Below are 27,398 nucleotides of genomic sequence, written 5' to 3'. Positions count from 1 at the left end.
CAACAGTGTTATATTGCTAGTGGTATTGATATAAACCAGTGAAATTGCAACCATAAACAAAGCAAACATTGCCTTATATCTACAGCAACAGTTGCAGACGTTGACATTGCGTCAGGAAGAAGCGCAAAACATTTCGCAGAGTGAGAAGGAAATGGCAGATGACGTATTAGCGTTTTTTCAAGATGAGTCAGTGGAATCTGTAGTGTCGTATACTCTCGACTCTCTGGACATTGCACGTGCAAATTGCACTGATGACGATATGGATGAAAGTGATATAGAAATAGATGTCCAGGCATGTAGTTCATCGTCCATGTCGAAGCTACAACTCTCGGCTCCAGTGAAGCATAGTAAAGAACAAAGTTGAAGTACCAGTAAGTGGGTACAAGACATAATTACGTACGTGAATGAGCATCTACAATACAATAAAAAATTATTACTACCGAGCTCGATAGCTGCAGTCGCTTAAGTGCGGCCAGTATCCAGTATTTGGGAGATAGTAGGTTTGAACCCCACTGTCGGCAGCCCTGAAAATGGTTTTCCGTGGTTTCCCATTTTCACACCAGGCAAATGCTGGGGCTGTACCTTAATTAAGGCCATGGCCGCTTCCTTCCCACTCCTAGCCCTTCCCTATCCTATCGCCGCCAAAAGACCTATCTGTGTCGGTGCGACGTAAAGCAACTAGCAAAAGAAAAATTATTACTAACAGATTTCTAATAAGTCTGCAGCAATATGACCGCATGGTGCATAAGAAAAGCTATGGTACTTCAACGGAGGATAAGGCAAACCTATTAAAAACATTTTTGTTTGCACGATTCAAGGACGCTCGAGAAAAATGACATAATGTGCATGATAGTGACTTTCTATGTTATGAGCATCAAATTGCGCAGGACATAGGTTACAGTGACTTCAAGGGGTGTAGTGGATGACTGCACAACTTTAAACAGATGTACAGTATTGGATGACACAAAATAATGAGATTCCAAACAAAGCGGCAACTTGATGATGCACAGCAAACTGCAGAATCGGCTCGACCATTTGCAGGTGAGGTAAACAACCTTATCCCCATGTTTAGTGCGGAATTAGTTTTCAGGACTGACTAATCGGGATTTGATCAGGAAATGCATATAAAAAGCACCCTGGCAGTTAGAGGAACCAAGAGAGTTACACCACGAGCAACGAACGTCAATGCCCTAACACATGAGTATACAATTATTCCTGCTTGTAAGTCTGGATGGTAAATTGGCTGGAAAGTTATTTATTGTGCTGTGAGAAGTTGGAGGTTGTTCGCCTCCAATGATTCTATCATGTATCTTGGACATAGCAAGGGCATCAGGGAATGTTTATGTCACACCAAGCAGGAGCGGGAATATGGGCTTAACAGAGCTACAGCTATGTTATGAACATTACTTTTGGCCCATAGTTGGTGAAAATAACTTGCTGTTGCTTGACTCCTGGTCTGCCAATAAAAACCATACTGTGTTTGAGAAAACCACCCCTCCTGGAAAGTGTGTGACATTGCAATACATACCACCTAAAACTACGGAACAAATGAAAATTCTGGATGTCTGTTTTTTTCGTGCCTGCAAAACATACTATCACACCATCAGCAGCTATGCAATAAAGGGTAGCCAGTTTCACAATAAACTGCACGACAGTCTGGTTCGCATTCGGTTCCATGCCATCACTTTCCATCAGTTCTCGTCACCACGTTATATCAATATGATTATCTATACATTCTCCAAGAGTGCATGCCTAGCTGATCGTCCTGAATGATTTATAACTCCCAAGGCATTCAGCTTTGATCTTCCTGGCGCTAACTTTTGTGATCACTGTGGCGCATCATTTTTCATTCAGTGCTCATTGAGCAAGTTAAAGATTTGTTTTGGTTGTGAACGCCGATGAAGTCTATTTGGTGAAGTGTAACACGTACATTCCATAAAAGGTTGATCTCTGCACCGCCTGGACACTCGTTTTCTGTTGCCCTTCTATGCGCATGTTGCATCATTAGCAGCTAATATTGTTCCCTGTCTCAATTGTTACTACTCCACTTTCATATGCCCCATACTAGACATCGCATCTGCGACCTCACACTCATGAGGTTTCCTCGTCAGACATGAGTATTGTGACTAAGAAGAAGTAGGCAGATTGCTTTTGTAGAAAATAATGTGGTACAAAATAATTGTATTGATTTGGGACATTGTACAGGTGTTTATCCTTTTTGTGTACGCAGGTACAGTCTGTTTAGTTACTAAAGTATTGATGAGTTGGCTGTATAAATATCCAAATGACCATATTATCAATAACTTAGCACCATTTAAAAAATAATTGAGTTGGGCAAAGGATGAGAATATCAACTGAGAATATCCAAAGCGCCAAGTGAAGTCAAAATTATCATTTTCAATTGGCGTTGTAAGAAATAAGTTATTTATGTTCATGGCAATTATGTATCTTGACCGGATTCAATAAAGAGTTAGGCCTTCAACCTCAAATATGTTTGTACTGTATGTAATGAATTCCTGGACTTAAAATAAATATTAATAAGACCAAGGAGATGAGGGTCAATTCCAAGATTGATGAAAAATTGTCTATAGATGACAGAGAGGTAGAACAAGTAGACTCCTTCATATATCTTGGGAGTATGGTTACTATGACTGGAGGAGCCGAAGAAGACATTAAGAGTCGTATCAGGAAAGCAAATGGTTCTTTTGTTCAATTGTATCCTATATGGTGAAACAAGAACATTTCTAGAAAAACTAAGCTACGACTTGTTAACACAAATGTTAAGTCCGTTCTGCTTTACAGCTGTGAAACTTGGAAAGTTACCCAGAAGTCAACTAAACAACTGCAAGTCTTCGTTAATCGCTGTCTAAGACGTATCATCAACAGAAGATGGCCGGATGTTATTTCAAATGAAGATCTATGGGAAGAAACTAATCAGCAGCCAATTGAAATGCAGATAAGGGAGAGAAAATGGCATTGGATAGGACATACTTTAAGGAAGCCCATTGGAGCCATTGAAAAGACAGCGCTCGACTGGAACCCCCAAGGCGCTAGAAAGCGCGGACGTCCGAAGAAGACCTGGAAAAAGACGATCGGAGAGGAATGTCTATCAGTGGGAAAAACTTGGAATGAAGTGAAGAGGTTAGCCAACAATAGGAACAGATGAAAGTGTTTCATGGAAGCCTTATGTTCCAGGAGGAGCAACAGGAAATAAGTCAATAATAATACCAATATAAATGGTCCGTTATTGGACATTATAAATTTTCCAGCTAACTCATTCCTGGTTGCCAGCGTTTCACCCCCCGTGTGCTGGGCTGGGCTCATCAGTTGGTACCTAACACACCTACCAAGACGCATGGCTAATGCATACCATGGAGGCCACTGCGTAGACTAATTGTAGCCACCGGCAGTGCCAATGCACTATAAGAGACTTTGTCTCACTAGCAAAAATTGATGCCTGCTTGGCCATCAGATATGATATAGATGTTGATTCCCATGGGGAATCAGGAATATTTGTTCCGAATGAGTAAATTTATAATACCAATATAAATGGTCCATTATTGGACATTATAAATTTTCCACCTAACTCATTCCTGGTTGCCAGCGTTTCGCCTCCGTGTGCTAGGCTGGGCTCATCATTGGTACTTAGTTCACCTACCAAGACGCATGGCTAGTGCATACCACGGAGGCCACTGCGTAGGCTAATTGTAGCCACCGGCAGTGCCAATGCATTATGAGAGACTTTGTCTCACTACCAAAAATTGATGCCTGGCCTTCACGGTATGCACTAGCCATGCATCTCGGTAGGTGTGCTAGGAACCAACTGATGAGCCCAGCCTGGCACACGGGGGCGAAACACTGGCAACCAGGAATGAGTTAGCTGGAAAATTTAAGCATGTTTAATCTAATACAGGGTTAAGATGGATAAGCTGTGGCTTGTGTTTGCATGGGTTTAAATTATCTAATAAACTCACCAACAATCCAATCATGCTTTCCAGATATAACATCAGTTAGGTTATTTATTTGACGGCATACTGTATATCCATTCGGTAGATGTATTTACATTGTTGTTGTACTTTAACCTTGGACAGTAAATATCCATGTCCTCACTCGTGATGAAACTCCCTCACCATTTAGAATCTAGCTATTATCATCGGACATATCATTTTCAGAAATTCAGTGAACAGAAAAGTCACATAACACTACAACACTGTACAAAATCAAGCAGTAAACTTGTTGAATTATGTAAATATATTATGTTCTGCTGAATGAATAACATGAATTTGACTTTTTTAATGGAAATACTGTCATTCCCATCCAAGAAATTGTAATATTTTTGTAACCGCTACTACAGTGGTTACACAAAACAAAGCACTAAACACAAAGGGAGTAAAGTAAGAGCAACTGCACAATACCAAAAACCACTCAGAGAAACATCAGCTGAAACTATGCAGAGCTCCGCCGATAACAACTTTAGTAAATATCAGTAGGGCCAACTAGATGACAATAAACTAGGAAGGTGGGAAGAGGCTGCGGCTTAGGTCGCAGATTCAGAAATAATCAACCGTAATCCTTAATTTTCAAAATATTATTTACAATTGGATTTTACAAATAAATTCCGAACAAATTCCGCCATGTGGAAAGTACCTGACACACAACGATAATAAAATACAACCTACGTGTTCGGCTGACACACACACCAATTATTAATACATGTTCTTTGACCATAGCTTCCTACAAGTTCAAAGATTCAAACAAACTATACATCTAGTTACAAATCTAGTTGTACAATGCAAATTAGTAAGTGAGAAGAAACGTGATACGGTACGCAATTACAATTTACAGTGAAGTTAAACGTACTTTTCAAAAACTCAGGCGTACATCAAATGACACGGAACTACCAGAGGCAAAACCCCAAGGTAAATATATTAAACTACAATTTACATATTTAGCGAAACAAGGAACGGGGAATGCCTCGAAAACAAACAGGCAAGCCCAGCTGAAAAGCTGAGGCATCATGAATATTTAAGTGACGAATCTAGGTGAGGTTAGGGCAGACTCCTATATGAAAAGCAAGCGAACATTACAGGAAATTTAAGCTGGAACAGAAATAAAGAGTGCTTACCCACAAGGTGGCCCATCCCGGTAGCGAGACGACTTCAGACAACCAGATAGACTGCTGATAGACCAAGACAGACAGACAGACCAAATGCTTCCTCGCACTCTTTATAAGGGAAACCCTGGCCTTGGAGTACCCAATCATAACATATGAGCCCGCCTATCGTCACCCAGATTCACCAATCACAACTCTGACTTCAGTCGCGAACTTGAACATACTTTCTCGAACACACACGATCCCGAATCTTCCATTTCCAGAATAGTCAGAACATACTTTCTAGAATACATAACCAACAAAAGGCAACACACCCTGTTCAAAAAATTCGCGTCACAAATTTTTCTGGACACTTCCAGTAAACATGGAACTGAAATCTACTATTTACAAATACAATATGTTATCAAATATTACACTGTACAGGTTAGGTCGTTACAAATAAAACATTATCACCATACGTCATATCATACAGTAAGTATTGCGAAAGGTTTACAAATAAAGTCTTCAATAAACACTTTCCACTTTCCAACACATTCTACACCTGTGGCAATTTTTTTAAAATTGGCTTTATGTCACACTGACGCAGATAGTGCTTATGGCGATGATGGGATAGGCCTAGGCCTAGGAATGGGAAGGAATCGGCCGTGGTCTTAATTAAGGTACAGCCGCAGCATGCTTGTCTGATGTGAAAATGGGAAACCACAGAAATCCATCTTCAAGGTTGCCGATAGTGGGGCTCGAACCCACTATCTTCTGGATGCAAGCTCACAGCTGTGCACCCGTAACCACATGGCCAACTCGCCCGGTGCAAGAAATTTTAAATTGTAGCTTGTATGTTTAAACCTTGTATCTTTGTAAGTTATAATACAGAAATTATAACGTCCAGTTTCCTTTGAATAAATAAATGTAAGAAAATAAAACTGACTGTTTATAACGATCACAGTTTAAATGAAACCGGAATATCTTGAAAACACCTGTCTTCTTGCAATTGTAGCTTTGTCTCTTGGTTTTTTTTTTTTTTTTAATTAATACTGTACCCCATTCAGCATTTTGCTGAGTGGTGGGGGAGAGTTTCATAGTTATAATCAAACATCACTGCTCTACTTTCCTGCAAAGTGTCTTCACTCTCTCGCTTCACTGTGACGTATGCTGCCACGTAAGCCACCCTCATTTACATGAGGCCAGCCCAGCCACACTGGGCTCAGCGGGCGCCCAGCTGAGTACCTCTGTTTTATATGAACAGTACAGCGATAATTCAGTGTCACTTCCGAATTAACTTTTATAATCTTATGGAAAAGGTGCTGCTGAGAAGAGATGTGCATATACTACAAAACAAACCACACTGAAAGATTTTATGATAAATCAGGGGAATTAAGAAAACGTCATTCTACTATACATTTAAAATAGGCTATTCCAGGGCTGCAAATAAGTGAGTTCGTACATGCCCCGGGTCTCTATAAATTATTTCTGCTTCCAGTAACATGGGGACAGAATTTAAAGGAAAACCGCCAAAGAATTTACATTCTACAATAGATGTTTCAAGTTTTAGAAATTTGGTAGTATTTTGCGATGTGTGTAATGTAGTTATAATCTTACAAGTTTGACCTGAATCTTCTGATACGCATGTGCGACCAGATGCATACGTCATTTTCCCTACCACGAATCTTGGTTCACTAGAGAGCGCGTACTGGAACGTGCGAGAATGTCGCATTGTGTTGTTTGAATACAATTGTCTGCCATCTTTCATTTGCAAGTTTTGTCTAAGAAATGACATAAAACTAGTTAGTTTCAGTAACCGTCAGTATGTCACATCAAAGAAATATTTTGCCATTTGGGAAAAGTAATCAAAAGATTTTGGTTATATAAATCGAATAAAATCTACCCACAAAAGCATGGTATTATTTGAAATAATAACTGAAGGACTATTAATTTGAATGGACCATCTGTCACCACCTTTGCCCCAACAGAACCCATTAAAAATGGGCATCTCAAGAAGTCATGCCGTTCTCCCTATAAGCAGTAAATCAGGTATGAAAATTGGGCCTGTAGTTTTTTTGATGAACTTATAAATATGTTATTCTTATTTGCACCCCTGCACTATTGTTTATATGCAGTACATGCTGCTATTTTCAATATACTGTATGTCCTACTGTAGCTGATTATGTGATGAAATAGAGCACTTCCCCAATTTCAAAATTTTGTGACCTCAATTCAGTGGCCACCTGTACTAACGACCATTTTTTTGGTAGAATGACTGGTCACTGCTTTAGGCAGGTCTCGCTGTATTTATTAAAGACCTTATTATTTATCTGCATTGCTATTGTTAGTTCTTACGTAGAACAAATTCCTTCATAAGATATGTATCTTTCTCTCTCTTTTTTTTAAACTGTGACTTATGAGGTGTTACCCAGAATTTCCGAGAATTTGCTCATAAACCATGAATACTCGTGTTAATGCTTAATTTCCACAGTCATATTTATTAGTCACCCTGGGCTTGAATTCAGTGATTCTAGCAGTTGTCTTCATTTTTGGAAGCACTCATGGTAGTCTTCTTTGATCTCTTCAGTGGAGTCGAAACTCTGCCCTTTCTACCAGAATTTAATTTTAGAGAAGAGGTAGAAGTTGCAGGGAGGTCTAGATCAGGCCAGTAGGGGGGCTGTGGAACAGTGGATATGTTGTTTCTTGTCAGGAAGTCCCTCACTATATGCATTGTATATTGCAATAACCAGTCTCTGTTGCACCTCACATCTTCCCTCAGTCATCTTTTGCTTTTGTGGTCATTTCAGAAGTTATGCGTAATGATGGTCGGCTGAATGATTGTCATCTTCCACAGATTCCTAACCTTCTTTGAAATGTTTAAACCACCCAAATTTTCTTGTGCGGGTTAAAGGTTCCTCTAGCATTCAATTTGGCTTCCTGCAGTTTTATTGAATCTGATGCAAAATTTAATGTAAATTCTTTTCTACTTAACATCAGCCTCTTTGAAATTTGCAGAAGCAGAAGAACACAGTGCACTTACAAGAACTCAAGTTGGCATATTAACAGTTGAGATATAAGCAAAGAGTCATCTGGCATCAGAACTGGTACCACTACTAGTTCACAAGAGATACTCAAATTCTTGAGGTCATTCTGGGCAGCACCCTCATACCAGGACTTTTCTCGTAGTTTCTTCTGTCTTTTCAGGTCTACTATGACTTCTGTTAGAGTGCCCCATGGTGACAAACCTGTTGGTTGTGTTCTCCCACTTAAGGCTTGATAAGAAATTAATTTAGAATGATCTCTTTTGTTTTCTGGCAATAAAGAGCAATATCTATGAATACGAAGAAAAGATTAGTCCATTTGCTTGTGTTCTCGATCTTCCTGTATGGATGCGAAACTTATACCATAAAAGCGAAAGCCAGGAAATAATCAATGCCTTTGAAATGCGGTGTTGGAGAAGGATGTTGCAAATACTGTGGGCAGTCAGGTGAACAAATGATTCTGTCATCCGGGAAATTGGAATACAAGAAACTCTATGCCAAGTTGTGTACCAGGGAATCCTGCAATTCTTTGGTCTCTTTATGAAAAGAGAGGATGACAACCTGGAAAAAATAATTGTTCTAGAAAAGTTTCTGGCACAAGGTCATGAGGATGGGTTGCAAAAAGTTGGGTTGATCAAGTAAGAGAGATCATGGATTTACTAGGGAGAATTACTGTCCGAAAAACGCAAGTTTGTGCAGAATGGCATCAGCTTACAAAAGAAACAACAAAGTCCTTGGGTCACAATACTCAGTCATGAGTGGAATGACTGGAGAGAGAGATGCTCTGAACATGATATCTTCTAAATTGATGTTATGTTTGATTTTGGCTCTGTTTACTGGTTATAAGAGAGTTTACAGAAGTCCCACCTTACAACACAAATATCAACTTAATTAAAATCACTTAGTACATGTTTCCATCCTTATATCCTAGACATCATCAGCTATAGCTTAAATACCATTTAAAATTAAAAGAGAAAGGTATCACTTAATAAGAAATGGATAAAACTATATAAAGGCTAAAATATCAAGTCCTTGTTGTCCAAAAGTCTTTTTTGTTGATTGTAAAATAAGGCACCAAATTGATCCCTTCTTAAAATGGGTCATGTTCATTTAGACTTTATAATGTTATATTACGAGTTTGAAGAATCTTGACTTGTGCTGTGTGGGACGTTGTGTGAAATCATGCTCAAGCCAGGTTGTTAAAAGTTAAGTCACTGAAAGAACATATATCCTCGCTGGTTTAAGTTGGTTTATCAACGTCTTGCTGCATCAGCTGTTTTTTACAGTAGTGAACTGTTAGCAATATAGATAAGGTGTTGGTCATATGGTTTGTGAACTGTCAATTTAGAAGTAAAGCCATACGTAGCATAACCAAAGTTTTAAACTTCATAAACTTTGTATAAGAAAGTTTGTTCATTATTTCGGTAGAACCTTAACAAAGTAGGATGTCATATGTTCTTAAGAATTGATTCTTAAACCATTAATCAAATTTCAGAATGCTTTATATCAAAATGCTAATTTGTTACAGTATTAGTCTAGTATAACAGTTTTCGCTTTTTTTTTCTCCAGCAAGCACCAGTATCCAAGCCTCAAGGGCGTACCACCTGTACCATGATTCCTGGAGATGGTGTTGGGCCAGAGTTGATGTATGCAGTACAGGAGGTTTTCAAGGTATAACCAGCTACATAAACATTTGAAACAAACTTAAACAGTATTCATTCGATACTGGCATGTGATAGGTTAAACAAAACTTGAAAATAAATTAGTGCAAAACAATTTGTTCAGTGTTGGCTTCAGCCACAATTGTATAAAGAAATAGTAACATGACTCATTCAGTCAATCACCACTGATCTGTGTTAGGACTTCACCCATGTGTTATATTCCATATTAGTTGTTAACCTTGTTTTCTCTGAAATGACCGAGCAAGTGGTCGCGCAATTTTGGTCACATAACTATCAGCTTGCATTCAAGAGAGAGTGGGTTCGAACCCCAGTATCGGAAGCCCTGAAGATGGTTTTATCATGGTTTCCCATTTTCGCACCAGGCAAATGCTGGGGCTGTACTTTAATTAAGGCCATGGTCGCTTACTTCCCATTACTAGCCCCTTCCTATACCATCGTCGCTGTAAGACCTATCTGTGTTGGTGCAACATAAAGCTAATAGAAAAAAGAATATCTGAAGTGATTGAAAGAAGTTGGAAATCCATCACACATCTCTCTTCATAAATTATTCCGGTCCCTAATTCCTCTACTACTGAGCTTGATAGTTGCAGTCACTTAAGTGCGGCCAGTATCCAGTATTCGGGAGATAGTAGGTTCGAACCCCACTGTCAGCAGCCCTGAAAATGGTTTTCCGTGGTTTCCCATTTTTCACACCAGGCAAATGCTGGGGCTGTATCTTAATTAAGGCCATGGCCGCTTCCTTCCCACTCGTAGTCCTTCCCTGTCCCATCGTCACCATAAGACCTATCTATGTCAGTGCGACGTGAAGCAACTAGCAAAAAAATTCCTCTACTTATAATGAAAATTTCCCCCAAACTGTCGTCATAAATATTCTCTCTAATTTTCATATTACGATCCTACCTAATTTTTTTTTTTTAAATCCAATGAAAATTATTCATCTACTAATGTTACTCCCCTACCGGGCGAGTTGGCCGTGCGCGTAGAGGCACGCGGCTGTGAGCTTGCATCCGGGAGATAGTAGGTTCGAATCCCACTATCGGCAGCCCTGAAAATGGTTTTCCGTGGTTTCCCATTTTCACACCAGGCAAATGCTGGGGCTGTACCTTAATTAAGGCCACGGCCGCTTCCTTCCAACTCCTAGGCCTTTCCTATCCCATCGTCGCAATAAGACCTATCTGTGTCGGCGCGACGTAAAGCCCCTAGCAAAAAAAAAAAAAAAAAAAAAAAAGTTACTCCCCTTCCCTGTGAACCTTGTGACCTTGCCGCAGTGGAGACACGTATGTGTCCCAATGAACCAGGTAACCGAGCCGTAGGTGCAACCATATCGGATGGGTATCTGTCGAGACACCAGTCTAACAAATGGTTTGCCGAAAGAGGGGTGGCAGTCTTTCAGATGTTGCATGGGTGACAGTCTTGATAATTGATCAATAAGCCTTGTAATAATATTTAACATGGCTTAATAAATAATAATGTTATTTGCTTTACGTCCCACTAACTATTTTGGCAGTTTCTGAAGATGCTGAGGTGCTGGAATTTAGTCCCACAGGAGTTCTTTTAAGTGCTACTAAATCTACCAACACAAGGCTGACCTATTTGATCACCTTCAGATACCACCGGACTGAGCCAGAATCGAACCTGCCAAGTTGGGGTCAGAAGGCCAGTGTTTCAACCGTCTGAACCACTCAGCCTGGCTAACATGGCTTAGTTGTGTTGATACTGCTACATGGCTGAAAGCAATTAGAAACTACAGGCATAACTAACTCCCAAGGACATGCATCTCTGTCTGTATGAATGATGTGCTGATGATGGCTTCCTCCCAGGTAAAACATTCCAGAGGTAAAATAGTTCCCCCTCCAGATCTCCAGGTGGGGACTACACGAGAGGGGGCAATCATCAGGAGGATGGATACCGAGATTCTGCGAGTTGAGTAAAATGTTAGAACTTTGAATTATTGTGGTGGGTTAGAGAATCTGAAAAGGGATATGGATAGACTAAAGTTAGATGTAGTTGGCATAAGTGGAATATGTCGGCAAGTAGAGCAGGTTTTTTGATCAGTCAACTACAGAATTATCAACACAAAATCAAACGGGGGGAAATGCGGGAGTTGGTTTAATAATGATTAAGAAAATAGGGCAGCTGGTAAACTACTATGACCAGCATAGTGAGAGGATTATCGTTGTGAAGGTAGACACCAAGCCAATGCCCACCACAGTAGTGCAGGTTCAAACACCACAAACAATGGCTGTATACGTGGAGGAGACCTGGAGACACTGGAAGGTATCAAATAGACTTCGTTATGATTAGGCAGAGATTCAGAAACCACGTGTTAGATTTCAAGACATTCCCAGGAGCAGATGTGGATTCTGACCACAACTTGTTGGGCATGAAATGCCATCTGAAGTTGAAACTGAAGAAAGGAAGGAATGCATGAAGATTGGATCAAGATAAGTTGAAAGAAAAGAGTGAATGATTTCTTTCATGGAATATGTTGCACAAGGATTAAATGAAAAGGCTGATTGAACCACAAAAGATGAAGAGTGGACAGTCGTGAAGAATGAGATCAGTAGGGCTGCTCAAAAAGAAATTAGGAAGAAAGGTAAGATCACGTAAGTAAAAAATAGTGGATAAGTTGGGAGATATGCGGGACTTGGTTTAATAATGATTAAGAAAATAGGGCAGCTGGTAAACTACTATGACCAGCATGGTGAGAGGATTATCGTTGTGAAGGTAGACACCAAGCCGATGCCCACCACACTAGTGCAGGTTCAGACACCACATACGACAGCTGTATACGTGGAGGAGACCTAGAGATACTAGAAGATATCAAATAGACTTCATTATGATTAGGCAGAGATTCAGAAATCACGTGTTGGATTGCAAGACATTCCCAGAAGCAGACGTGGATTGATGAACGGCGAAAATACAGGAATGCAAAAAATGAGGAGAGCAGAAAAGAATACAGGTGATTAAGCAATGAAGTAGATAGGAAGTGCAGGTCAGTTAAGAAATAATGGCTGAAAGGGAAGTGCAAGGATATTGAAGGCTGTATCAGTGTAGAAAAGGTAGATGCTGCATTCAGGAAAATCTAGGAAACTTTTTGGAGAAAAGAAAAGTAGACACATGAATATTAAGAGCTCAGATAGGAGAGCAGTTCTAGGGAAAGAAGATATGGCAGGAATATGGTAGGAACAAATCCAACTCTTGTATCAAGGTAAGGAAGTAAATGATAGGTTTCTGGAACAAGAAAAGGCTGTTGATGCTGATGATATAGGAGATCCAATTTTGTACTCAGAATTCGACAGAGCTTTGAGAGACCTAAGTAGGAACAAGGCACCAGAAATTGATGACATAACCTCAGAAATAGTGACCGCCTTACGAGAAACCATCATGGTGAGGATATTCCACTTTGGTGTGTAAGATGTATGATACAGGAGAAGTGCCATCTGATTTTTGGCAGAATGTTAAAGGTCATGCTTCCAAGATTTATAAAGAAATTACAAGTTAAAGATCAGATTAACAATACTTTAAACGGGTTTGCCTTACAAAGTTGAAGGAATACATGGAGTCAGCCAATAACTACAACATTTTCACATAAAATATATAACTCCAAAGATTAAAGAGAAGAGTAGAAAAATCCTGCATCCAAAAGAAATCAAATCAAAATTACATCATTAAGTTAAAGAAGGAAGCCTACTCCACAAACTAGGAAGGTTCCCCATGGAGCAGAGCAAGTCCAGACCCATATCTGGTCTACACCAGACCCAACGAGAAAGTCATGCCACGCTAAGCCACGTCCCCAGGAAGGAACATGCACTCGTGCAGCAAAACAAATACATCAGCGAAAATAAACAACCAGTGATGGTGCCGGATTTTTAAACCATCATCTTTAACCAATAATATTTAAGCTTGAATTTTCACAATAATTCAAAATTTTCTTTCCAGAAGCATCCATAGACCACGTCACAGAAAGCTTGGCTCCTGCACATTGGCGGGGGGAGGTTGGTGCATGTGCGTGCATGCACGTTTTGAAAGAACGTCACTATTGCACCTTACGTAGAAACAAATAAATTGCACTTGGCACACTAATAATAGTATTGTTACTGTTCCTTAATATTGTAGAAGGATGAAAGGAGATTAATTACATAAGAACTCAAACAATTTATTAAAAACTTCACATGCTCGCTCTATACAACTTTGAAAATCATGAACACTCGCTTGTTACGCAAAGAGTAGTACGAGTCCCAAAGAGTTCTTGGTGGTCACTGCTTCCTAAGAGTAAATATTGCATATCTCCTCCCTAATTGCAATTTTTTCTGTAAAGTGACAAAATTGCAATTTTGTTTTTTCAATAGGTTGAGTCTAGTGGGCATTTTCACACAATGTCTGGATCTTGTAAATCTCTTCCCTTCTACCTCAGGCATTTAAGTATCCTTTGCTTGGGTGCCCTCTTGAGGCTACAGAAATTTGGTTTCATAACCTGCTGCTTAGTCATTGCATATACCTCCAGAGGATAAAGGCATTGAAACAGCCTGATCTCACCGTGCACAGTCTTCACTGTTACCACTCTTGCATTCCATGCGATCTGATTTTGGAACCTTTGTCCATATGTCCTGTGGCTGGTTATAAATTTTCTGTTTGTTTTTATCATGTACTTCAGCTGAGGTATAACTGTGGACTCTTTTTTTATTTTCCTCAAATCTACAGCATTGAAGCCTTATTGATCTATCACAGGAGAAAAACAGTAATGCCCAACCTAGGCAGCTTAATCTGACATACATATATAATAATTCCCATACAATAAACATAACTAACACCAAAACAAGAGAAAAAAGCAATATTAATGTAAATAATAATAATAATAATAATAATAATAATAATCAAATGTCAAGGAGGCAGAATGGTCTGTTGGCACTAGTATAAGGCAGTATGGCATTATGGCAATGAGAAGCTAAACTGGTAACATATTACTGTGCATAGCACAATGGTGTGTCGGATTGCATCTGCACTTTAAACAAAGAGTATATCACTTCCGGCCGGGTTCGCACTCAGCGCATTCTTTCTTGAACACTGATCTCTCTGTTTTTCTACTTAAGGTGCAAACCTGGCTTCGTATTCCCTCCACTGTAGTGCCGGTGTGCAATTTTTCACCTTACGTTTCGTTACTGTTCACCATTTAAACTCTAATATCTCACTATATTTATTATCTTTAGAATCCAGACAGCTCACCACATTAACTTGAACCATATTCACTCACAGTTAACTTGGACCCTCAGCTCGTATACCATCCATCTCCACATATTTGCTTTATCCTTAACACCTATCCAATTTACAGTCACTCTCTTCCTCATTCACTACACACTTTACCGCCTACTATTTTAACTATTTAATCACTCTTGTCATAGTTACGAATAACACACAAACTCCACTGTACTCATGTGTACAGCAAATTGCTTTCTACTGCAGATTGCTTTGTTCTTCTTACCCCATATCTCTCTTAGGCTCAAACTTCTCCCTTTAGCCAGGGCACCTCTTGCTTCTTCTTCCTGCCTCCCAGCTGTATTTTCACTTCGTTTGTGTGTTCTTGCCACATCTTGTGTTTCCACCCCCACAATTTCTCCCTGTATCTTCCTTTCTTCTCTCACACAGGCCTTCGCCGTCAGCTCCTTAATTAATTCCCTGGTCTCCTTCCTTATCTCCCTCCTCATCTCATTTGCTACCTCCCTGGCTCCTTCGTCGATCGATTTGAAAATATCATTCACGTCTTCTTCTGTCAAGTTAATTTCTTTTTGCTGCAAGCTTGGATCCAGTGCCTTATTTTCTTTGGTTCTTTCTTTATCTCCAGGTCCGTCTTCACCCACTTTACTGTCTCTGACTTGCCTTTCTTCCACTCTCTTCCCCACTACCCCTTCGTCCTTCCTATTCTCTTCCATATCCCATAATTTCTTCGCTGTCCACACTCTGGTCCATAGTCCATTGGATACTACTAATTGTTGACCCTTAATGTAGGCTCTTTACCCTTGTATTTTAGCCCTGACCAAATGTTTTTTCAGAGTGTTTATATTCTTTACCCCTTCTCTTCCCATGTCTCTTTTAATCCAAATTTTTGTGTTATGTATATTGTCTGCGCCTCTTATCACTACTTTCATCATCAGTATCAACTTCACTAAAGTTAATTCTCATCATTTTCTGGATGACTTCCACAACTTTATAGGTTGTCAGCACTTTGTCTTCCCCTGTGTCTTCCGGCACTCCATATATAAATAAGCCTTTCTTCCTGCGTTCTCGGTTACTGTCTTCATTTTCTGCTTTCAGCTTCACCACCTCTTCCTCCATCTCCTTTACTTTTGCCTTGAGTGATATAATTTCTCTCTCGCTGGTTTCCACTTTGTTCATTGTCTCGTCTGTTTTTCCCTATATCCAACGCCTCATATGTTCAAATCCCTTCATTTGTTCCTTCATCATATTTTTTATCTGCTCAAACGGACATACTTCTTCCACCACTTCTTTCACCACTCTTCTTATGACCTCCACGTCTTCCCAGTTCATGTTGCCACTGGAAGCCGGGCCGGGGTTCACCTCCACACCTCCTATAGCTAACAGTACTATAATCACCGCTGCCACCAGTATCATCTCGCCCATCCTGCTTATTTCCACTTTACCTCCTTTATTTCTAGCTGTTTCCTTTTTCCATCTCCCCTGCCATCTTCCAATAGCTGCATGATATTGATCCACGCCTATCATCTTCCTCTTCCCTCCTATCTTACTTTTCCACTCACCGGTCACAGTCCACACCGGCTCTACCGGCACCTCAACTCACCACGTCTGTCACCAGTCGCTGACTAGGTTAGACTGAGCTGAGGTATAACCTAACCTAACCCAATGGCACTACAGCCTTGAAGGGCCTTGTCTGACCAAACGACTGCTATTCAGCCCTGAAGGCCTGCAGATTACGAGCTATTGTGCGGTCAGCACAGCGAATCCTCTCATCTGTTATTCTTGGCTTTCTAGACCGGGGCCGTTATCTCACCGTGAGATAGCTCGTCAATTCTAATCACTTAGGCTAAGTGGACTGCAAACCAGCCCTCAGATCCAGGTAAAAATCCCTGACCTGGTCGGGATTTGAACCCGGGGCCTCCGGGTAGGAGGCAGGCACACTACTCCTACACCATGGGGCCGGCTTCAGCTGAGGTATACAATCCTAAAACTGTTAAAGTATTTCTTGAAATTTTAATAAATTATATTCTCTATTTCCATGATATGTTCAAGTCCATTGAAAAATTAAGAGGTACATGGGTCATAATCATTACTCAATTACCTGTCTACCCAACCCACTATAAATTCCCAAATGGTGAGTTTTGTTTATTAGAACACTTTTTCATATCTGTGATTGATGAGATTTTAATTTCCTTCTTTACAGGCTTAGTATATCATCGAGTTACTTTAAAAAAGATATATACCCTGAATGTTCCTTGTTGCAGTTTTTAAGATGCCTTGTTTCTTCCAACTATTGCTTCTCCTGTTCTTTCAGGTATTGAGGCCATTATTATCATCATCAGATTCATCTGGGTAGGAGAGGTTATGGAATTCACTTTACTTACACCTCTACAGTACAGTAAAACAGGGATAAGCCTTCAGTGTGCTGGCTGATTTGGCTTTAAGTCAGGAATTGAAGACAGATACCCTTCCTGAACATTACATGGTGGTTAGAAGAACAAATTTTACCACACAGTCTTGAGGATTTGACTTAGACTGCCAGCTTATTTGCACACATTTCTGCAGGCATCCTAATGAAGCTGGGAAGCAGAAATAAGCTTGTTGGTGCCTAAGAAGAAATTGATGCATAAGAACTGTGATTGATGAGGAAAGAGCCAAATGTACTAGAAGATGTGGAGACAAGACTCTGGTGTTTTCTGTGACAAGAAGATGCCTGACCTGTTGAAGGCAACAATTTGTAAAACAGTGGTGTGTCCAGTAGCTCTGTACAGTATAGAATGCAGACTTTCAACAAGGAATCGGGGACGGGCCCTCCACACCATGGAGATGAAAATGGTCCATCAAATAGACTGCTATGATCATTTGATGATTGACAGCACACATCAGAGACATGTTGGAGGCCCAGTTGTGGAGAAAGCGACTGAGGCCCAGCTGTGGCAGTTTGGCCATGTTGTGAGAAGAGCAGACTATTCCTAGGATGAAACAGCAGACCAACTTGTTACTGGAGGGTGTCGATCCTGTGGTAGACCACTGAAACAGTGGATGGATAACATCAGGGATGACATACAGGTTGTAGATCTCAAGCCTCCAGACATCTACGAGAGCTGTGTGGAAGAGACGTAGCAGAGCAGTGGACCCATGCAGCTGGTTCAACACTAAGAAAGAAGTAGTGCATGGGAATGTGGAAATTGTTCTTGTCTGTGTTTTCATGTTTATTCTTATTATTGTTCCCTCTTCCTACCTCAATCTGTCATTGTGTGTTCATATTTATAGTCCTGTCTTTTCGAATTATGACTTTATATGTTACTTGCTTGTTCCATTCTGTTGCTTATACTGATCAGTTGGCTCCTTTTTCCTTCTGTGCCTGTCCTGTGTTCCCAGCCTCTTATCACCTGCATTCATATTAAAATTTTTATATCTTTCCCTTCCCCACAGTTTATCCAGCTTTCTACGTATCTTACACTTTTCACATCAAGATTGAAGACCTGTCAAAATGACCCCTCATTGAGTGTTTAAGTCTGCCTTTCTGGTGAAGCTGAGAAGCAGTAACAAGCTTGTCAGGAGCTGAGAAGAAATGGATGTAGAAGAACTGGTGTTTATGAAGAGAGGGCCCATCTATTTGAAAATAGGTGTATATGGTGATGTGGAGAATGCCCTTATCCTTTATATGTTTTCATGTTTGGTCTTGGCTCCTCTCCCTGTTGCTCCATCTTCCCACACTGACCTGTCATTGTATTTATCTTATTACATATTCCTTTTCATGATGCTATGTATATATAACTTAATGTTTATTTTTTTTGTTCCTTTCCATTAATTGTATTGGATATTGATTATCAAATAGTATAAGATTTACAAGATGTCCAACTGAAGGAGTGGAGGAAGGATTTATAAGGTGTAAAAAGCAGGGTATATAAAATTTACTGAGAAGGTCAAGAATAAAAATACTGTATATTGGACAAAATTATCCATGCTTCTTAAAAGAAACCTGAGAGTTTGATATTCTTTCCAGAGTGCTGATGTTCCTGTGGACTTTGAGCCCTTCTTCTTCTCAGAAGTTAACCCTGTAATGAGTGCTCCTTTGGAAAATGTAGCTGACTCCATTGCCAAGAACGGTATCTGCCTTAAAGTAAGTAGATCTATTTTCATTGCTCCTTTGCTGACATTGTAGCCCTAATACATGGTGTAATTAAGTAGAACCTGCAAAGGTTTGATAATATTGAAATACTGTATAATGTCATAGGTACAACATCGTAATTGGTGTAAAACCTTCAATTAGTATGGTTAATATATTTTAATTATAGTTTATTTAATGCTAAATTATCTTTTATTAAATGTTAAACATGACTAGTATATGGTTCCTCTGTAAATATGTAGTATAAAATTGCATAACCTCAAATACCTATTGTTTAACCTCAAAATCTATATGGTCGAAAGCAGTAGAAAATTCCATAATATTCATATGTTAGACTTATTGTGCTATAATTTGGTGTATATGAAGGGTTCTGGAAACTTACTGTAAGGTTTTATTATCCAGATACATGTAGAGACATTGCGAATGTTGTAGATATTTCCATGTACATTTTTAAATATTGAAAGAACATTCGTTCGAGTACCCATTCGACTAGCTGGTTGATCGATGTTTCGAGTGTGTTTCATTAGAGTGTTGTAAGAGAGTATGTTACAATGCGCGCGTCAGTGTTGTTGATATCTGTACATGTCAGAATCGACTTCAGGGTACTCCGCTATTGAGTGTTGTATATAGTGTCATTTGCTACTGTGTATAGTTGTGTGTTGTGACGTACAGTGTAAATAAAGTAATTTATACAAGGAAGTAAACGTGTTCTCGTGTGATATTTATTTACGTCAAATAAAATCGCATCGTAGAACGATAATAATTTATAGTTATGTACTTCACTTTCTGATCGCATTTCATCGTGAAATTTAATGAATTTGGGTAACTCATGTAAGGTAGAATCAAACATGGATAATGTGTGGTCCCTTAGAACTAGCGCTTAGAATTGTAGGCAGAATCTAAAGTGTTACAAAATATGTAGGTTACCAGTGATGAGCTTTTCTCAACTACTCTATATTAAATTCTTAACTCGAACAAGAAATATAATTACGTAAAAAGCTAGAGTGGAGATTTTTCTGGTTGTTAGCGCACTAAAGAGGGCATGTATGTCAAGGACATTGTGAATCCATAAGGTTTGTGGTTTTTTAAAAACAAAGTTGAATACGTTCGATTAATCCTCTTAGAGTCACACCTATTTACAGCGGGTATGGCAAGATTGCCGCCTGCTTTGCAACCAAATTGCAAGGAGAATAACATGAACCATAATTTTCCAAATTCTGTATGTATGTCCAACCCTTAATCCGTTCGTCTACGGTGTTGGGTATGAAGTGAGATGAATCTTCGTAGCGAGTTTTTATGACCAGATGCTCTTCCTGATGCCAACCTCATCAGAGGAGTTAATGAGATGAGATGAAATGAATGACAATATACAGTAAAATGCCATTATAACGAACGCCAGTTTAATGAAATGTTCAGAATAGCAAAATTATTTTTAGGCCCCCTCCCTTTTCCCTATTTAATGTGTGTTAAAATATTTCATTTTAACGAATTTCAAACTTTCAGTATAATGAATTAAAATGTAGCCTTTTTGCTTATATTTAACATCTTTTTCCTTCAAAATATAATTGAAATTCATCCTGTGTTAATTGTCGCGTATTTTGTACATGTCTCTATACAGCTAATACCAGGCGGCACACACTATACAACACACAGGCAAAACTACCTGATTACAAATCAGGGCAAGGTAAGCAAACACATTACAATTTTGACGAGCGAGTTGCCTACCCAACAGCACGTGAAGATTATCTTATTCAGCTTTGGTGTACCAGTACTGAACGTCATTATGTAGAATTAATTTATTATATATAAAAAGCAAATTAAAACCATTTTTCTATTAATAAAGCATACCTGCCAACCCTTCCAATTTACCCGGAAACTTTCCGTTTTTTTACTCATCTTCCGATTTTCCGATTTATTTTTACTTCTTCCTATTTTGGACCAATATGACCTACAGTAGAGTCAATACTCTTCCCCTAGGATAAATTCTTATATACTTGTGTAATTTATGCAACCTCATTTTCAAACATATTTATTAGGTGAGTGTATCATGTTTCCCGCTCACTACAGCAGTTTGTATGCTTTACAGTTGGGAATTTGGAACGGCTACCGACTCCGTTAATCGGTTATGAATTTTATGTTGTTGGTCCGTATTGAACTGAGAATAACATATGAATAGTAACACAGTAAATGTTTCCACCTATTCAATACTAATATGTATTTACAATATTATAAATTGCATGCAACTAGTTTCGACCCACCTAGGGGTCATCATCAGCCATATTAAAGCTTACATAAGTTTTGTCGAATCCTAAAACGTTATTTTTAACTGTAATAATCTTATGGATTTATAATTTATAAAGTGAAGTGTGGTAATGAGATGAGAAATGTTACTATGGTACAGGTGAGTATTAATTAATAATAATACGAGGAATATATATACAAAGAAGTTTGGAACAAAGTACAAATGGGGTGCTTAGTGTTGTAAAAATTATAAACTCATGGATATCAGTAGTCCTCGTACTAAAGAATACAATGTAAAATAACACATATAAACATATATACAAGTATGCTTAAAAGCTGATCAGTGTCAAGCCAACTCTGCATTAAAAGAGTATCACCTTTTACTCTCCAGACTTTGTACATACTTGAATATATGTTTATATGTGTTATTTTACATTGTATTCTTTAGTACGAGGACTACTGATATCCATGAGTTTATAATTTTTACAACACTAAGCACCCCATTTGTACTTTGTTCCAAACTTTTTTGTATATATATTCCTCGTATTATTATTAATTACTACTCACCTGTACCATATTAACATTTCTCATCTCATTACCACACTTCACTTTATAAATTATAAATCCATAAGATTATTACAGTTAAAAATAACATGTTTTAGGATTCGAGAAAACTTATGTACGCTTTAATATGGCTGATGATGACCCCTAGGTGGGTCGAAACTACCGTATTTCACGATATAATCGTCACCACCGCGTAATCGTCGCATCCTTTATTTTCAATACAAAAATCGGACTTTAAACCTTTAATTACATAATCGTCACATGTCCAAATTTTGTTCACTAATCTGGTTAAAAGGTAAATGGAACTGCAACGTAAGTTGCACATGAATGCGCAATTTAAATACGTGTATGGTTTATGGGCAATTTGGCAACACAGTCACGTTTGTGACATGTTGCACAACGTATAAATAAATAATACCGGTATATGTACGACGCATGGCTTACCGGTAGACTATCGGCAGTTTGACAACGTGGTCGCGAGACAGTGTACTATTTATTCACCACCTACATATTATGAGTTCCCATTTGAAATACGTAAGGCTGTAAGTTATCGTTTATCGGCAACGTCGCCAGGAAATACCGGCTAGGTAGGTTGAATGGACCTCGAACCAGCCCTCAGATACAGGTAAAATTCCCTGACCCGGCCGTGAATTGAACCCGAGGCCTCCGTGTAAGAGGCAAGCACGCTACCCCTACACCATGGGGCCGGCTCCTGTGTTATTGCGCACGAAGTGAAATCCAAGACGATAACGCAGATTTCCACGGAATTATTCAGCCGAATTATTTACGATGTCTCAGTTGTCATCGCTAGACTCTTATCTTACTACTGCGTCATAAGTGTCCGGGCATGGGATGAAAACTTTTATCCAAGCAGTCAAGATAATTATTATCCAATGCTATTAAAGTTTTATTTTATAAACTCGTCAGTAATGTAATGTAAAATCATCAATAACTGGGAAGAAATATTAACCTAATTACCATATCTTTAAAAGAAATTGAAAAAAATGAATGTTTGTTACTGACGTCTCGGAATACAGTCAACTATACAGTAGATTTACACCGCGCTAGCTAGAGCTCCGGTTTGCGAGCTTTGCGCAAGCGCAGTAGTGTGTCGCAACCAACGAGCTAAACTGATAAATTGTTGCATGCTTCCTTGCTGCCTAACAGTATTGGCTGCTCTGGAATGGACAGATCACAGGTGCATTTATTTGTTTCAGATTTACGTGATTACTGTAGACATGTGTGCGTGAGAATTTAAGTTTTTAATTTGTGTTTGGGGTGTTTGCAGAAATAATTTGTTTTAATAGTGAACAATTACGGAAAGTCATTTATATCGCAAAACATTAACGTGTGAAGCATTTATAAGCGATTATGGGTAAATATAGAAACTATTCTGCGGGCTTCAAGCTAAGCGTAATTGCCTTCGCTGAACAGCACGGGAACAGAGCTGCAGAAAGAAAATTTTCTGTGAGTGAAAAGTTGGTGCGTGACTGGCGGAAAGTAAAAAAAAAAAAGCTAAAAAGCACAAACCCTTCTAGACGCGCGTTTAGAGGTCCTAAAACAGGGAAGTTTCCTATAATTGACGAAGAAGTGTTTAGGTACGTCAGTGAAATACGTAACAATGGCTGCAGTGTATCATATGAAATGTTACAAATTAAGGGACGAGGTAGCGCGTAAACACAACATACCGGTAACTCAGTTTAAGGCGACTCGTGGGTGGATTAAGGGGTTCATGCGACGACACAATCTGTCAGTCCGAAGGAGAACAACACTAAGCCAAAAGTTGCCTGCTGATTACACGGACAAGATTGTAAATTTTCACAGATTTGTCATACATTTGCGCAAGGAAACTTCGTACTTGCTTTCTCAAATCGGTAATGCCGATCAGACTCCAATTTTTTTTGATATGCCTCGCAACAGCACTATTGCGCTAAAAGGATCACGGAGTGTATTAATGAAAACCAGCGGTAGTGAGAAGTTGCGATGCACGGCAATGCTAGCCATTACAGCTGACGGGAGAAAGTTGCCGCCTTACATAATTTTCAAGAGGAAAACGATGCCTAAGAATATACAGTTTCCCCGTGGAATTCATGTACGAGTGCAACCAAAGGGTTGGATGGACGTAGAACTCATGCTGGACTGGGTTAAAACTGTGTGGAATAGAAGACCTGGTGCACTACTAAAACAACCAGCTCTGCTTGTTTTAGACAGTTTCCGAGGTCACCTCGTGAACGAAGTGAAGCAAATTCTCACTACAAATAAGACACGACAGATAGTGATTCCTGGTGGCCTAACATCTGCTTTGCAGCCACTAGACGTATGTGTTAATAAACCCTTTAAAGACCACTTACGTCGATTTTACAACGAGTGGATGATGAGCGGCGATCAGCAATTGACGCCCGCCGGAAATATCAGGCGTCCACCCTTGGACTTGTTATGCTCGTGGGTGAAGAAGAGTTGGGATCTTATACCACCTGAACTAGTCTCCAGGAGCTTCAAAAGGACTGGGATTTCGAATGCACTAGACGGTTCCGAAGATGACGCAGTGTGGCAGGGAGACGAAGAATCTGATACTGGTATTAACAGAGGCGAGGACGGCGCATCAGATAGCGAAACCTGCGATAGAGACACTGAAGATTTGGAATAAATTGCGTACCGGTAAGTCCGCATTTCACAACAAAGCGATAATTTTTTGCAAGTGTAATATTTTAACTTTAATACTCAAATTAATGACAAATTAACTTAATACGTTCATTTTTATTTTCAGGTTGGAAAAATGTTCGCCGAATTGTTGCGAAAAATTATGTATTTTGTTTTAGACTATTTTAATTATTTTGATGTATAAACGCGAGTATTACGTGCATCTTAAATTTGTATCAAATACAATTTAGTTATAAATACATTTTTTGAGTAATACAAATACTGGTATTAAATATTCATCGTATAATGGTCGCACCCTACAATTTTTTTCGAAAATTTTGGTATAAAATGTGCGACGATTATGCCGTGAAATACGGTAGTTCCATGTAATTTATAATATTGTAAATACATATTAGTATTGAATAGGTGGAAACCTTTACTGTGTTACTATTCATCCGTTAATCGGGACGAAAGAATGAGTTTGTTATTGTGTGGTTTGCACGCTTTTAAAACATTTTCTGTGCATAGTTTCATCGGAGTTGTAGGCCACGTGTCTTTTCTTGCGGTTCTATTATGCCTTTCCCCCTGTGAAAGTCGTATGTTAATAACGTATGAGACTTATTGATCTGTTTTGTATACGGTAGTTTCGCGAATTTCAGTGCATTTGTGTTCATTCTAAGTTCATAATTTTAATGATTTGAATGTATTTCAGTGAGTTGTGTCGGTGACAATATCTGGTATTTGCTCTTCACGTTATGGCCACAAAACATAATAAATGTTATCTCCAAGTGTTCAGATAGCTATAAAATGGAATTTCCGCTCATTTTACAGTCTAGTAAAGAAAAGTGTTCCGTGTTTGTTACATTTTCTTGTAACCATTTTTACGTTTCTTATTTTAAGATTTTACATTTAATGGGCAATTTGTATGCCTTTTATATCGTCATTTTTCACCAAGACCGTGGCTCAATATCCATGATGAAATCCAAGAATTAAAAAATCTTCCTATTTTTGGTTTCTAAAAGTTGGCAGGTATGATAAAAGTATCTTCAAATATTGGGGTGCGCAGATTGAATGACAATATATGCGTTTACAGTATACGGTTCAGGTAGCCATTTTCCATACATGTACGCGATTGGTCGAGCTGGATATCAATTTCAAAGTAACCAATACGTAAGAAGTAACGCTATTGGGTGGGTAGAAACGCCACACTTTCAATCAACCAATGAACATTACGGTTTCACATCTCTACACTCAGTACTGCATTTCGTTTATTCACGTCTCACGACACATTCATTGTTTATCTTTTGTTCGTGAAGCAACATGTGTATTAGTGTGCCAGTTAACTCTTTCGCTAATATGGATCAAAAGAAGCAAAAGCTTTTTTTTTTTTTTTTTTTTTTTTTTTTTTTTTTTTTTTTTTTTTTTTTAAGAAAGATGTAAAATACTTAAGGAAGTGGAGAAAGGAGGAAAGAAAGGAGAAATAGCAAAGAAGTATGACACCAGCCCTTCAGAGTTGTGAAATTCCTTACTAATGAAGACAAAATTAAAATCTGCCAGAAAGTCCATATCTTCAAGCACGCAGAGGTCGCAAAAGTTGAACTCGCACCTTCGAGTTTCGACTCAATCACTTCAGTTGGTCAAAGTTTTGTTCGATTCAAAACGGCGGCCAAAGTAATTCCTGCCAGTCGCACATTGTCGAGTGTAACCTCCAATTCATTGTCAAAGAGTGTAACCAGAGAATAATGTTTAGTAACCCCCTGCTTCGAAATAAAAGGCTTCTACAAACGTTTGTTTTAGAAAGAGTGTGATCTGCAATAATACTTTGATATTTTATTGGCCCCCGTGCACATGGTTTCATATTTGGTGTTTGGTGTTTTTCACAACTTTCAGTGCACTTATTTTATGAGCCCCAGCAGAAGAGGTGTTCATATTTGTTCTCATGTTTTTCACACCTTTTAGTAATACTTTCCTCTCATCTTAGATATGGTAGATATAGTTTACACTGTACTTGCGGATACACGATGTAAAATGCCCTCATGTAGGAAAAGGTTGTATTTAGTGTTTCTGTATCCCTGTTGGATAGTGTTTATTCGTATATTCAGTAGTACGTTTTCTTGCTTAACACGTTCTTTTTTGTTGTCCCCTGTGGGAACGTCTTAACGAGGTTGTACTGTATATCTTAAATATCATAAAAGAATACTAAAACTACACTATTCATAAAATGAACTCATCCGTAAGATCAATAGTAAATTTTAGAAATAGTCCAACCAATATGATGCAAATGTTTATACAGATTTTTATAAAGAAATATTTTTAGTTTACTTCGACAGTAGTACTCAACAACATAACTGAAGTTTGCAACAGAACCACGGATTTTGAATTAAAGGAAAGTAACACAAAGTAACATAAAGGACATGTATTCCAACATACCGATTTCTAAAACAATAGATATTACAAGTGTTAGGAATCTATGTGATGATGAGGAGGAAGAGGAAGATTTGCTTCAAAGTGTTCAACAGAATTTGACTCTTGTGCAGGCAACAAACAGGATTTTCTTCTGTCACGAAGTGTTGTGCCAGAATCTGTGTTAAATTCAAGTGCAGTGGTTGCTGACTGCCTTGAATATTCGTTTGTGTCTGGGAGTGTTCAGAAGAAAATCACAGACTTTTTCAAAATATAAAGTCGAGGACATACTGTACCGGTACAGGGTAAAATTTGAGATGCTGAAAACTTCTCGCAAGTACCTGTACTTTGTATCATTTCTTCATGTATTTATATATATGTCTCCTATT

At 38.8% G+C, this 27,398-nt stretch overlaps 1 protein-coding gene across 1 annotated transcript in view; it reads left to right on the top strand.

The window, feature by feature from the left end:
• The window catches only part of Idh3b (isocitrate dehydrogenase [NAD] subunit beta, mitochondrial), a 108,780-nt gene that overhangs the window by 39,089 nt on the left and 42,293 nt on the right, over window positions 1-27,398 (top strand). The window contains exons 3-4 of the mRNA XM_067143224.2: window positions 9,703-9,804; window positions 19,039-19,155. Coding sequence (XP_066999325.2) covers window positions 9,703-9,804; window positions 19,039-19,155 — 219 coding nt within the window. The remainder of the gene's footprint in view (window positions 1-9,702; window positions 9,805-19,038; window positions 19,156-27,398) is intronic.

The sequence above is a fragment of the Anabrus simplex genome, chromosome 3, assembly GCF_040414725.1.
Source record: "Anabrus simplex isolate iqAnaSimp1 chromosome 3, ASM4041472v1, whole genome shotgun sequence".
Lineage (NCBI taxonomy): Eukaryota > Metazoa > Arthropoda > Insecta > Orthoptera > Tettigoniidae > Anabrus > Anabrus simplex.
The sequence above is the reverse complement of the archived record's forward strand: the minus strand, read 5'-3'. Positions and strand labels throughout refer to the sequence as shown.